This window comes from Mustelus asterias, chromosome 11 (assembly GCF_964213995.1).
Source record: "Mustelus asterias chromosome 11, sMusAst1.hap1.1, whole genome shotgun sequence".
Classification (NCBI taxonomy): Eukaryota; Metazoa; Chordata; class Chondrichthyes; order Carcharhiniformes; family Triakidae; genus Mustelus; species Mustelus asterias.
In genome coordinates this window covers 35284178-35299977 of record NC_135811.1, presented here as the reverse complement: position 1 = coordinate 35299977, position 15800 = coordinate 35284178, and the positions used below count along the sequence as shown (strand labels likewise).

Here is a 15800-nt window from a genome sequence, read left to right as displayed (position 1 = left end):
ATGGGACTAGACTGGGTAGATGCAAGAAGGCTTTTCCCAGTGGTGGGGGTGTTCAGAACTAGAGGTCACAGTTTGAAGATACAGGGTAGACTGTTTAGGACAGAGATGAGGAGAAATTTCTTCATCCAGAGAGTGGTCAGCCCATGTAAGTCACTACCACAGAAAGCAGTTGAGGGCAAAACATTGAACGTTTTCAAAAGGAATTAGATATAGCACTTGAGGCAAAGGGGATCAAAGGATTGGGGGGGGGGGGCGGGGGGGAGGGGGGGAGGGGTGTGAGAGAATGTGGGATCAGGCTATTGAGTTAGAAGATCAGCCATCTGTTTATTGCTCTGTGGTTATTCCTAGGGTCCATTCTCCTGCCACAATTACCGGCATGTTAGAGCTACCAAAAGGTTCTCTGTTCTCATTTCTTTTGTTTATAGTTCATTCGTATTGATGGTTGTGCTCCCATTGAACCTTCCATCTTTTGTGTTACTGCTGAATGACTCATTGGTGCCATGAAAGTGCTGGACACAAATGTATCCCCAGAATTTTTTTTTTAATCTTCAGAGATTCCAAATGCATATCTCTTTCTGAGAATCTAATTCCAGTCAAAACCAGGAGCTTATCCATGTTCGATACTTTAGCACAATCCAACAATTTGAAAACAAGCACTGAACTAGGAATCTCAAAAAAGAATTTCTGCAATCTTATAAATAACCTGTTAAATTCCATGATATCGTTTTCTATTGAACAACCATCCATCCTTTTAAATTTATCAAAGTCTCATCATGCCCCATGTACATTTAATAGATCATCTTTATCAATTTTATCCCTAAATTTTAAGAGTTTATCCAAACCTCCCTCCATGTCCAATTGACAAGCTCTAGCTCCAAAAATATTTTGCACCTGATCCTGCTTCTGTTGGGAAGTAAAAGTGCTAAGGCCATAGCTTGCTTTTTCTTTGGTGAGGATGTAACCCATGTCCATGGATTCACTTAATTCTTCCATTAGTCATAAGGTTCTGCTTCACTGAACAATTGCGGAAAATCATACCCTGATACTTTATACTTGGTTTCAGCCGTTCTTTTCCAAAAGTAACTCCAATTAAAATCTTCTGTCTGAAAATAAGTCTTAGTTTCCAATCTTCAACTTTAGGCCAACAATTCTCTGCTACCAATGTTAACAGAATTCAAGTCAGTTGGTGAAGTCAAAATCAAGACACAGCTTTTCTTTACCGAGTTAATTTATTGACTTTGTTCAATCTCATACCTTTCCTTCAACCCCCAGTATCCCATCTGTCCCCTATTTATATGATCGAAGCACTTAATTAAGCAATGCCCTTCACCTGTGTTTCTTGACAATATAAACAATACAATTAACATACTATTAACATTATGGACTCCCTTCCTGTCATCCCCACCTTGACTTAGCTTCTTAGAGACAAGGTCAGCTACCCAAAGGAAACAGGACTTTAATTAGAGAAAATGTATTATTTACATATAGCAACAAAAATAATGCACTAGAAAGCCAAGAAATACAGTGAAGTTAAAATTCAGATTCTCTTAAAATATCCCAGGATCACTTCATGGACATCAGATTGAAAGCCTTTTCTATAAAGGAACAAGTTTTTCCACACATCTTTTTGCTACACATGAGTAATATTTTTCATATATGTTTACTCAGTATGCTTAACGTCAGCAACTATAACCAAACAAATTGATCTTCTGGAAAAGAAGAACCATCCAGTATCTGTTTATCATCATTCCCATATGATCCAGCAATGCTTCCCTTGACATTGATGAACAATAAGAAATCTTTTCACATACATTTAAGTCAATGTAAAGCGCACATATAGCATGTATTAAAGGAAAATATTTCTAAGCCTGATATTTACTCCGTTCAGTTCAGTAAATTTAATAAAATTGCCATGATATTGCATAATGCATTAGAAAATAAACTCGGTAAATTGTAATAGTTCATCAAAGGACTGGTGCAGGAGGGAGGGTTTCAAATTCGTGGATCACTGGAAAGTCTTCAAGAGAGGATGGCACCTGTACAAGAAGGACGGGTTACACCTAAACTGGAGGGGCACGAAGCACGGTAGCACAGTGGTTAGCACTGCTGCTTCACAGCTCCAGGGACCTGGGTTCGATTCCCGGCTTGGGTCACTGTCTGTGTGGAGTTTGCACATTCTCCTCGTGTCTGCGTGGGTTTCCTCCGGGTGCTCCGGTTTCCTCCCACAGTCCAAAGATGTGCGGGTTAGGTTGATTGGCCATGCTGAAATTGCCCCTTAGTGTCCTGAGATGCGTAGGTTAGAGGGATGAGCGTATAAATGGAAAGGGATATGGGAGTAGGGCCTGGGTGGGATTGTGGTCGGTGCAGACTCGATGGGCCGAATGGCCTCTTTCTGCACTGTCCCTACAGTGCAGAAGGAGGCCATTCGGCCCATCGAGTCTGCACCGACCACAATCCCACCCAGGCCCTACCCCCACATATTTTACCCGCTAATCCCTCTAACCTACACATCCCAGGACTCTAAGGGGCAATTTTTTAACCTGGCCAATCAACCTAACCCGCACATCTTTGGACTGTGGGAGGAAACCGGAGCACCCGGAGGAAACCCACGCAGACACGAGGAGAATGTGCAAACTCCACACAGACAGTGACCCGAGCCGGGAATCGAACCCGGGACCCCGGAGCTGTGAAGCAGCAGTGCTAACCACTGTGCTACCGTGCCGCCCTAATTCTATGATCTAAGTGCTGTTGAAATACTTGTGCAGTCTTTTTTTTAAACTCATTTTCTGCTCTGGTCACAAAAGCATTGAAATGCAAGTTACAGTACATTCATCAATTTCTCCACTTACACAAAGAGGATCAATTTATACTACAGCAGAGGGAAATAAATTGAACACTATAACCTCCATACATATGCCAGGGATAAGGATTTAAATCACGCGTTCAAATAATTCTTGTGCAGCATATAATATTCCTCGTGTTTATAATTTCTGCTACTTACATTAATGCTCTTCCGTTATCAACAAAATACCACAATAAAGTCTTCTGACATTATATACACAACAGAAACAGACCATTCATGCTGCTATTTATGCTCTATTCGAGCCTCCTCCCATCTTACCACATCAAAATCTACATCGCCATTCCCTTCTCCCTCATATGTTTGTCTGGCTTTTCCTTAAATGCATCTACACTATTTGCATCAACTATATCTTGTGATAGTGAGTTCCACATCATCAGTCTTTCTGGAAAGAAATTTGTCCTGAATCAATTATTATTGGATTTGTTGGTGACTATCTTATTCGATAGCCTCAAATTATGTTTTTCCCCATTAAGAGGGAACACTCTCACTATATTCTCTCTATCAAAACCATTTACAAGTTTAAGACAATAGGCCATTCCTCAACTTTCTTTTGCAAAGAGAAAAGCTCAGCCTGTCAATCCTTTCCTGTTATGTATATTTAAACATTTCTGGTATCATCCTTGTAAATCTTTTCTGCACCCTCTCCAGTGTTCTCCATCCTATTAACAATATGGCAACCTGAACTGCAATTAGTACTCAAAAGTTGGTCTAACCAAGGTTCAGTACAAGCTTACCATAACCTCCCTACATTTCAATTCTATCCTTCTTGAATTAAAGCCTACAGTTTGGTTCTTTAAAAATATATGGCTTTGCTAACCTGTGATGTAACATTTAGTGATTGGTGTATTTGTACTCTGAGATCCCTTTGTTCCTCTACCTCACCTGTACTTTAAACTTCCAATGCATGAGATCCCTATTCTTCCAATCAAATTGTATAAGCTCACATTTATCCATGCTGAATTTCATTTGCCAGTTATTTGTCCATTCTGCAAAATTATCAGTGATCTGTAATCATTTTTTTTGCTTTCGTGGCATGTGTAAATCACTGGCAAGACCAGCATTTCTTGCCCATCCCTAATTGCTCTTGAAAAGGTGGTGGTGAGCCACCTTCTGGAACATAGAACATAGAACAGTACAGCACAGAACAGGCCCTTCGGCCCACGATGTTGTGCCGAGATTTATCTGAAACCAAGATCAAGCTATCCCACTCCCTATCATCCTGGTGTGCTCCATGTGCCTATCCAATAACCGCTTAAATGTTCCTAAAGTGTCTGACTCCACTATCACTGCAGGCAGTCCATTCCACAGCCCAACCACTCTCTGCGTAAAGAACCTACCTCTGATATCCTTCCTGTATCTCCCACCACGAACCCTATAGTTATGCCCCCTTGTAATAGCTCCATCCACCCGAGGAAATAGTCTTTGAACATTCACTCTATCTATCCCCTTCATCATTTTATAAACCTCTATTAAGTCTCCCCTCAGCCTCCTCCGCTCCAGAGAAAACAGCCCCACCTCTCTCAACTTTTCCTCATAAGACCTACCCTCCAAACCAGGCAGCATCCTGGTAAATCTCCTTTGCACTCTTTCCAGCGCTTCCACATCCTTCTTATAGTGAGGTGACCAGAACTGCACACAATATTCCAAATGTGGTCTCACCAAGGTCCTGTACAGTTGCAGCATAACCCCACGGCTCTTAAACTCCAACCCACTGTTAATAAAAGCGAACACACTATAGAGGCCTTCTTCACAGCTCTATCCACTTGAGTGGCAACCTTCAGAGATCTGTGGATATGGACCCCAAGATCTCTCTGTTCCTCCACAGTCTTCAGAGCCCTACCTTTGACCCTGTAATCCACATTTAAATTTGTCCTACCAAAATGAATCACCTCACATTTATCAGGGTTAAACTCCATCTGCCATTTTTCAGCCCAGCTTTGCATCCTATCTATGTCTCTTTGTAGTCTACAACAGCCCTCCACCTCATCCACTACTCCACCAATCTTGGTGTCATCAGCAAATTTACTGATCCACCCTTCAGCCCCCTCCTCTCAGTCATTAACGAAAATCACAAATAGCAGAGGACCAAGCACTGATCCCTGTGGCACTCCACTAGCAACCTGCCTCCAGTCCGAAAATTTTCCATCCACCACCATCCTCTGTCTTCGATCAGATAGCCAGTTACCTATCCAATCGGCCAATTTTCCCTCTATCCCACACCTCCTTACTTTCATCATAAGCCGACGTGGGGGACCTTATCAAACGCCTTACTAAAATCCATGTATCCATGTATATGACATCAACTGCCCTACCTTCATCAACAGATGTACGGTTCTAGAACCGTACATCTGGTGTAGATGCACTCACAGTGTGTTACATAGGGACTTCCAGGTTTTTAACCCAGTGACAATGAAGGAAAAGCAAAATAGTTCCAGGTCAGGAAGACGTCTGGCTTGGACAGGAAATTGCAATTGCTTTTGTTCCCTTGCATCTGCTGATCTTGTTCTTTGAGGTGGTACAGTTCACAATTTTGGAAGGTGCTATTAAAGAAACTAGTTGCTGCACTGGATATTATACAAGTATATTTTTACACACTGCTACCACTATGTGCCAGTGGCGGAGGGAGTTAATGTTTAAGGTGGAAGCAGAAAAAAATCAATGATTTTAAAGGAAATTGGATGGTCACTTGAAAGGAATAAACTTGCAGACAGATTGGGGGAATGAGACTGACTGAATTGCTCTGCCGGGTACTGATCAAGCAGACTGCTTTGTCCTGAATGTTGCAAGGATCTTGAATGTTGTTACCAAGTGGCCAATATTCCTTATACCCAGATAATGTGCCTTATAGCTGGTGGACATATTAGGGAGTCAGGGAGTGAGCTGACGAATTAATTCCCAACCTCTGAGTTCCCCTTGTAGTGGTGTAATGGTATTGTCACTGGACTAGTAATCACAAAATCACAGAAACCCTACAGTGCAGAAAGAGGCCATTAGGCCCATCGAGCCTGCACCAACCACAATCCCACCCAGGCCCCACCCCCATATCCCTACATATTTCCCAACTAATCCCTCTAACCTACGCATCTCAGGACACTAAGGGGCAATTTTAGCATGGCCAATCAACCTAACCCGCACATCTTTGGACTGTGGGAGGAAACCCACGCAGACACGAAGAGAATGTGCAAACTCCACACAGACAGTTCCGGAGACACAGAGCAAGATATGGGGACTAGGTTCAAATCACACAGCAAATGGTAAATTATAAATTCAATTAAAATCTGAAATTGCACGTCAAATAATGACCATGAAACCATTGTTAATTGTTGTAAAAAAACATCTGGTTCACTAATGTACCTTAGGGAGGGAAATCTTACCTGGTCTGGCCTACATGCGACTCCAGATCCACCACAATGTAATTGACTCTCAAATGCCCCAGAAACAGAATTTATATGACTCAACCTGTTAAGTTTCCCCAAGACGTGATGGTGAGGGATTTAGTGATGGTTATGCCATTGAATGTCATGGGTAGATGGTTAGATTCTCTCTGATTGGAGATGGTCACTACCTTCCACTTGTGTGGCATAAATATTACTTGCCATTTATCAACCCCAGCCAGATTGCTGCCAGGTCTTGCTGCATATGGACACAAACACTATCAGATGAGTCGTACTAGGTACTAAACATTATGCAATCATCAGTGAATTTCCCCACTTCTGACCTTTTGATGGAGGTAAGGTCATTGATGAAGCAATGTAATCTGTTGTTTCCATTGTCCGCCTGAGATCAGTAGCTGCAATTTGAGTTCCAGATAAACAGGCAATTGAAATTTCAGTCGAAAAGAAAGACATCTATCTGAATAAACAAGCAGAGCTATCTCTCAGAAGTCACAATTAAAACATTGAGAGAGCAGTGGAGGGGCTATTTAGAATAAATCGGGTGAGGAATAATAAATGAGAGCCAGCATGGATTTGTTAAGGGCAAATCATGTTTGAAAAACTTGATTTCCATTTTTTGATGGGATTACAGACAATAGGGCAAAGCAGTTGATGTTGCATATATAAACTTCCAAAAGGCATTTGATAAATCATTCCATATTATCCTTGTTAACAAAACTGAAGTCCATGGGATGAAAGCAGAAATAGCAACACGGAAATAAAATAGATACAAAATTGTCTAAGCAATTAAAAACAGAAAGTTGTAGTGAATAGCTGTTTTTTTTAGACTGGAGGGAGGTATGTGGTATTCCCCAGGGATTAGCACTAGGGCCATTGCTGTTGTGATATAGATTAAGGACTTGGGCAGGATTTTCTGGCCGTGTTTGCCCGAAAGCCCCGCCCGAGGTCAATGGACCTTTGCATGGTCCATGTCCCACCTGCTGCAATTCCCATGGCAGGTGGGACGGGAAAATTCCACCTGGGACTTGGAAATATGGAGCACAATTTTGAAATTTACAATTGATACAATAAGGAACCAATATGAAATGTACCAATGGATCTCAAAAGGACACAGAGAGCCTGCCCGAATGGACTGCCAATTGGCAAATCAAATTCAAAAAAGTTAAATGGTATAACTATAAATGGGGTGCAAGAGCAGAGAGACCTGGGCATGATTATGCACAAATATTTGAAGGTGAAACAACAGGTCAAAGAAGCAATTAATAAAGGAAATCAGATCCTGGGCTTTATAAATAGCAGTATAGAGTACAAAAGCCAGAAAGTTATGCCAAATCAATATAACTGGAACAATGTGTTCAATTTTGGGCACACTTCAAGAAGGCCAAGGTCGAGATCATCCAGCAGCCTGCATGAAATAATTACTACAGAATTTATGATTTCCTTAAAATGCTAACTTAATTCAAGTAGGAGTCACAAAATCTTTCAGAAGCCAAAATAGACACACTATTTTCCCCCAAAGTAAAAGGTTTACTGATTTTTTTTCAAACCAGTCAAGTATTTTATTATGTTAATGTATAGCTTATTATAATTCTGAAGAAAATGGTGCAGTGCCAAATGCTTGTTATTTATGGCCCACTTAGCAGCTTTGATTTATTACGGTCACATTAGATTCCTCCACTGAAATGCAAGTTGTTGTAGCATGGCTATGAGATCATTTTCTTTTCAACAAATTAAGAAAGCCTCTGAATATCTCATTGGTTCTTTTAAATTGAAGAAGTTGTCTACCTATGTCAAAACAAAATTTGCACCACAATGCAAATACATTCAGAACTTTTCCCATGTTGGAGTATGATGTTGGCAACTTGTCTGCCAACTTAAAAAGCTGACTTAACAGTTTCAAAGAGGTTGACAACTCAAAAAAACTGAAGAACCCCCTCTCGTACCTTCGGTCACTTAATGCAAAAAGGATGCAGACTACACAATAAGGCTCCACAAAAAAAATAAACAGACAATCTGTTTTTTTGATGTGAGGGGGAGGAATCTTGGCCAGCATTTCAGAAGTGCCTTGTCTGTTTTGATCTGATAAAATTTTTCCTGTCTACCTGAGTGGGCAAGATGGAGACTCAGCTTCACATCTCAATTGAAAGACAGTGGTTCTAACAATAAATTGTTTTTTTAAGTCATGTGGATAGGTTTAAACCCACAAACATCCAATTCATAAGATGAGCGCAAAATTACATATGTGGACAGAGCAAGCATGTTATCAACTTCTCAATTTTTACAGTTCAATTCTGTAAATACAATGGGTCAAATCTTCCAATCATCAGTGATTGGACATATGACCGAAGGTGCAAGTCTGGGATCCTGTGGATGTCTTGGCACACAGACCTACATGGGAATTGCCTGGGAAGTTTCAACTTTGATAGGCAATATCTTTGCTCCTCAAGACCCTTTGCAAATGTCTCCAACTCTGAGTTAGAGTCAGAGACTTTGGGCAGTTCCATGATACTTCGCTGGATAGTTACCCAGGAAACATTAGAGTGATTAAAACCTAGTCTGCACCTGGGTAACTCCGCAACCAATCAGGCCTAACTACTCCTCCCAATTACCTCTGACAACCATCCCTTCCAGACCCAACTACTTACTCTCCAACTACCTTCCCAACTATACATCTACCTTCTCAACCTGACCACCCCTCCGATCTGACCATTCCCCCCGATCTGACCTCTCCCACCCGCCTATCTTCCTGACCACCCCACTACCCCCAACCAGTTGCCTAACTTATCCCCTACCCACCTCATCCACCAAACCATTCCCTCACCCAACCACCCATTTAACCACTCAGACATTCACTAACATTCAAACTAGAACTTTAAATTTACCATAAGGCAAAGAGTGCTGTACAAAAGTTGTGTCCTGTCTTTACCCAACTTTATTCCACTCCAAAGGAGTTTCCCGATGGGACACTGCATGGCACGATCTGTGAAAGCTAGACTCAAAAGACCCCAGAAGAATTGCATAGCAGCATCAAGGCAGGGGAATTTTTGAGCTACAGAAATCCAACCATCACTACTGAAGATCTAGGCCAATATTATGTATACAAATAGTTTGCCTATCTACAACAGTTTGGAAGCATTTTAATCTGTGACATTCTCTAATATTTTACCATGATACAAGGTTATATAAAGGAAAGTGTCTAATTTTTTTCAATTATTAAGTGTGAGAGAAATATAAGAATAAATCAATTCTGTGACATACCTTGGTTGATAGGCAAGGGGTAAAGCTTCAGTGACTACCACACTAGATGTTGCTACTGCCAACCTTTTCACCCACTGATTACAATCAGTGGCTTCCCCAAAACCCGCAACCTTCCAGGAAATGAATTCTACTCCATTTGTTTTGAGATAGGATCATAGAACTCACGACATACCAGGACTTGTATCTAGAGCTGTCCTATCTGTACTGCTTAGTTTGCACATCATGGTTCATCTGCCTCTGTACCAAAAATAGCTTGAGATATTTTAATTATTCTTCTTGAAGAGGAAAATACATGGCATGTCAATTCTATTTGGCAAGATCTGTGTGGTATAATTTAAAGACAATTCCCTCTTGTTCTGGATGCCCCCCACGAGGACATCTCGTCTTTGTGCATCTGACATATATCCTTTTATCAGTTCAAACCTGTCAATTAGATCTCTTAGTCTTTGAAACTCACGGAAACACAAATCAAATTTATGCAACCTGTCCTCTTCATTTAACCCTTTTAATCCGGGTATCATTGTGGACTTACTTATGTTGTACTCTCTCCAAGGCCAAAATATTCTTCATGAACTGTGCTGCCCAAAATCAAATGCAGTACTGCAGATGGGAGCGAATCAATTTTCTGCAGTCTCACTTAATCCTGGCGTCATTACGTAAATTTACACATATTTTGAAGAATCTATCATGGAGCAGGAAATTGGTATGATTTGTATCTGTCCCTAGACTAAGAAAACAGGCCAATTGCAACATCCCACTTTCAACAAATAACTATTTTTTATTTTAAACATTACTACAAGATTTTAAAAGGAAAATTACAGGATTGTTTAATATCTTCAGTTGTAAACAAATGTCCAGAATTATAAATTCTACCATAATGTGGCAAGTGGCATCTTCTTAATATGAATATAATTCTCTTTATCATTAGTTAGCCCATGTCAACTGCAATCAGGTCTGATTGTATACATTAATTCATATTAACGGACAGCTGTAAAAGGTTGCTGAAGAAGATTGGGTCACACGGAGTTGGGGGTAGGGTGTTAGCGTGGATTGGGGATTGGCTATCCGACAGGAAGCAGAGAGTCGGAATAAATGGGTGCTTTTCTGGTTGGCGGATGGTAACTAGTGGCGTGCCGCAGGGATCGGTACTGGGGCCTCAACTATTTACCATTTATATAGATGATCTGGAGGAGGGGACTGAGTGTAGGGTAACAAAGTTTGCAGACGACACAAAGATAAGTAGAAAAGTGAATCATGTGGAGGGCGTAGAAGGTCTGCAGAGAGATTTGGACAGGCTGAGTGAGTGGGCGAGGATCTGGCAGATGGAGTATAGCGTTAACAAATGCGAGGTTATTCACTTTGGAAGAAATAATAGCAAATCGGATTATCATCTAAATGGAAAGAAATTACAACATGCTGCTGTACAGAGGGACCTGGGGGTCCTTGTGCATGAGATGCAAAAACCCAGTCTGCAGGTGCAACAGGTGATCAAGAAGGCAAATGGGATGTTGGCCTATATCGCAAGGGGGATAGAATATAAAAGCAGAGATGTCTTGCTGCATCTGTACAGGGCATTGGTGAGGCCGCAGCTGGAATACTGTGTGCAGTATTGGTCCCCTTATTTGCGGAAGGATATATTGGCCTTGGAGGGAGTGCAGAGAAGGTTCACCAGGTTGAGACCAGAGATGAAGGGTGTTGATTATGAGGAGAGACTGAGCAGATTGGGTTTGTATTCGTTGGAATTTAGAAGGCTGAGGGGGGATCTTATAGAGACCTATAAGATAATGAAGGGGCTGGATAGGGTAGAGATGGAGAGATTCTTTCCACTTAGAAAGGAAACTAAAACTAGAGGGCACAGCCTCAAAATAAAGGGGGGTCGGTTTAGGACAGAGTTGAGGAGGAACTTCTTCTCTCAGAGGGTGGTGAATCTCTGGAATTCTCTGCCCACTGAAGTGGTGGAGGCTACCTCGTTGAATATGTTTAAATCATGGATAGATGGATTCCTGATCGGTAAGGGAATTAGGGGTTATAGGGATCAGGCGGGTAAGTGGAACTGATCCACTTCAGATCAGCCATGATCTTATTGAATGGCGGGGCAGGCTCGAGGGGCTAGATGGCCTACTCCTGCTCCTATTTCTTATGTAAATAAAGAGGGTTTCCAGTTAAATAAAACAAGAGTGCAACCTGAGCAGTTTCAGTGCCTTCAGAAAATGGGTATAAAATTACAACTCAAACACCATCTATGTGCTGTTGAATATTTTCCTTCATGATGTGCAGGTATCCTATTCAGTGCAATTTGAGATGAAGCATTAGCACAGATGGATGATAATAAAGCTCACTGGGATACTGGAACTGATGCATTATACTGCAGGGTTACTAGTTAACAAACTATTAATGTTTACAATCTTTATTATTGTTTACAAAATAATTTGCACGCTGGACTAATGGTTTTGTTCTGGTATGAATTCTCTAGGCAATGTTATGTTTTCATAATCGCCTGGAGAAAGGAAAAGGTATTGCCCAATGTAACTTTCTTGATCCACACAGGCTCAATGTTTGTCTCTTCCTAGCAGAAGATCTGCTATTGAAAAAAGTGCCTATAACACCTCAGGAACTATACTGAGCCTCTAAAAAAAACTAAAATCAAGTAAAATAGCATTATGAGGAATAATTCCCCAATTTGGTGTATCAGCAGATACTGGAATCCGTAGGGAAATTGTAAAGTATTCCTCTCAATGAAATCTACAGCACAGAATAGGTTATTCTGCCCATCAAGTTTATACTGGTGCCAATAATCCAACTGAAGGTATCTACTTAACCCCACTTCCTTGCTCACCTTATATATTCTTATTTTTAAAATATTTATCCAATTCCCCACAAAATATGCTTAGTCAATTTCTATTAAAGACAGCCATTTGCTTCATTAAAATACAGCCCTACAATTCTCTGAGCGCGCAATAAATCATTGGATAAGCATTCAATTCTATTTTAGTTCAGGTTGCATCAAGATATATTTCTGGAAACAAATCATGTGGATTACTAAATTATTTAGATAATACGACAACATTGTTTCAAAGTCCATCATCTCGAAGTATAGAATTTGATTAAAATGTCTTTTGACAACAACATACATGAACATACATGAACATACATGAACAATACAGTCCTCCAGTCATGTCGCATAGATTTGAAATGAACAGAAAAATTATGAAAAATCCTAACGGTCCTGGAATAATTTAAGTTGAAAGGGAAAATATATTTCTAATTTTGATTTAATTTGGTTATAAATCTTCACTACACCAGTTTAATGTTAACTTTGTGCAGGAGCATTTTACATTCAGACTGACCCAGTTCACACAGTGGATGGTGTTTACATGTTGTTAGCATGTATGCTTAACAGTGCAGTCACCCCTTAACTGATTTAAAGCTACATGTATTATTATCTCCTAGCGTTGAACTGGACTTCAAGCAACAAGAGGACAAGTTCCAGCCTGTTATGAGAAAACTACATCCTACTGAAGAAACTCAGATTTCAACCCTGCCTTACTCACAAGAATTCTGTTCATCCGCCTACCAAAAGCAAAAACCTAGCAAGACTGAATCAAAAAAGCATGGGAAATGGAAACTGTGGTTTCTTTAACTAAACTATTAAAGATTCCAAATGTCAATTCCATTCATTTGAAGTGACCCCTTTTTGACTGGTTTAGAAGTTGAGCTGAATACTCAATACTCAAGAGTTTAAAATCAGCCATCAATGCACAAGGCAACATTCAGTTCAAATGATCCATTTCAAAAGATTTTCGTTCTTATAAATCACTACCATGCAGGGACATGAAATAACCTACAGTTTTTTTTATTTACAGGTCACAGACGGAGAGTAAAATAATAATTTAAATGGATGTATTCAAAAATCATTTGTATTAATCCTGCAAATACTATGATTTGGCCTGTTAATGTCAAGCTGTCATTTCACTTTGCTAATAAGCAAGATACTCTGATACATTCATCCATTAAAAATACAGCAAAAACACTGAGAAAGTTGTACTTTTATAGGGATTTTCATTGTTATGTTTAATTCAAGAACCTTAAGTCAAGAGCATGAAATTAACATTTTAAAGCACATTACAGATTAGGGAGGGAAAAGCACAATTCTTCAAATAGGCACATCGGTGATAAATGTCAGTGATGCTTGTCAGAAGGTTTTTACTTGCCAAGTGATAACCCTGCAAATCTGCTTACAAAATAGAATCACATTTAACTTTAATACCATACAATGCTTTTCCAAATCTGCATTATGTATGATCCATATGAAAAATCTGAACTATGCCGAAATGCACAAGCAGTGACACATCTTTAATCATTTCCAGTTGATAGCTCTGAGTGCAGGGTATATTTTTCTCCATTAGGAAAATTTTAATCTACTGGTACTTGAAAATCATGTTGATTGGAAATATCGATCATAAATGTATGTATTTTGTTTTTCCAAGAGGAAAGGAAGAGAAGAATTATTAATAGCCACCTAAAAACAGTTTTTAAAGATCTGTGCATAACGTAAAGTACGTTATACGAAGCTGCACATGAACGATGATTTGATTGCACAGGATTAAGAGTTATATTGCTTTACATTACAAAACTAAATGCTATGAAGAAACCTTCACAGAACACTTAAAATAGCATTTGTTATACGTACACCTTAGAGTTCACAAGTACTTTGCACTACAAATAAAACTTTGTTTTCTTGCAAAGTTTTACGAGTCAGTTGAAGGCAAATATTAAGCTAAAGTAATGCAACAGGCATATATTGAACAGTATATATATGAAACTGTCTAACTGTAAAAACTGATTAAATAAATCACTATTTCGTTATGTAGCGTAATCTTGCTGGAAAATTATTTTAACATTTATCTTTGAAAACTATTACAATAAATGCCACAAATTTTACATAAATTTCAATATTGTTTTAATTTGGAAATTAAATTTAAGTAGTCCTTGAAACCAATATTCTATTTCATAATATATTAAGTTTGAAGGCTTAGAATTTATTTTTTTAAAATAGCTCATCATTATGCCATTGAGAATATAAGGAATGCCAAATGATTATTTTGGAGATCAAAATTATGCTATACCTGGAGCAAACCAAATATTTGAATTAAACATTAATTGAAAACAAGGATCTACCTAAAGGTTAAAACTATTCTCCCTCAAAAATCTGTATTTAATTTTAAATGATTTTCTATTTCCATATGTTTCTATCTAAATCCCTAGAGAGTTTTAATTTTTAAGCAACTGGAATATTTAGCTAATTAACATTTGTTTTTAAACCTGTACAATCACCATTTGGAGTATGACATCTCATACTATTGTAATACAAATGTCATTTGAGGAAGAAAATCTGCCATCCATACCTGGTCTGGCCTACATGTGAATCCAGATCCACAGCAGTGACTCTTAAATATCCTCTGAAATGACCTAGCAAGCCACACAGTTCAAGGGCAGTTAAGGATGGGTAATAAATGCTGCCCAGTCAGTGACGCCCACATCCCATCAGTCAATAATAATGAACCCTTTTGCTCTGGGTATACATATGGGGGAGAGCGATTTCCTGTTTGCCATTTCAAGCAAAATCAGAGGAATCATCTGCCATGATAAGGAACCAAATCCGAAAAGGTAACCAAATACATTTTCTATTCTTCTCCCCGAAGAAACAGGCTGCCCACATAAATGCATCCATTACAAAGGGCATTCAAAACATGATCCATTTTGATCTTCATTTGTGTAGTACCCCAAGAATTTGTGAAAAGGAACTGAAACTTTCTCTACGAGTGGGCAATTTGTATTACAAAATATCACTGTGATGACTCCCATGAGGTCCATGGGGATCACTGTTTGATGGACGAGATACCCTGGTAACAGGCATTAGCTTGCCCAACTGGAACTCATTACGTGAGCCTTTTATAAGGCCGGCCCTGTCCTGCTGAACTGTAGTCCCAGGAAGGGACCAGTGTGTGTACACAAAGTTTTATTTTGCATTCTATAATAAACTATGTTCCTTTCCAGTCGAGCTTCTTGAGTCAATACATTGGCGACCAGAAACAAAAAAAATTTTGGATAATCTTGCCTTGCCTTTCAACGAACCTGGTAAGACAGTGACGGAAGATATTGAAAATGCTGCTGTTTGGGATACTGGAAACTTAAGATGCGGGTGTGGAGGATTGGCCCCAGTATGACAAAAGAATGAGATGTTTCTTCTGGGCAAACAGAATAGAAGGGGAGGACCAGCAAAA

General features: G+C 39.6%; 2 protein-coding genes across 6 annotated transcripts in view; one reads left to right on the top strand and one right to left on the bottom strand.

The window, feature by feature from the left end:
* Nucleotides 1-13156, top strand: part of insyn2a (inhibitory synaptic factor 2A) — a 43829-nt gene extending 30673 nt beyond the window's left edge. The window contains exon 3 of the mRNA XM_078224376.1: nucleotides 12967-13156. Within this exon, the coding sequence (XP_078080502.1) occupies nucleotides 12967-13156 (190 nt within the window). The remainder of the gene's footprint in view (nucleotides 1-12966) is intronic.
* The window catches only part of dock1 (dedicator of cytokinesis 1), a 617564-nt gene that overhangs the window by 338593 nt on the left and 263171 nt on the right, over nucleotides 1-15800 (bottom strand). The window lies entirely within an intron of this gene.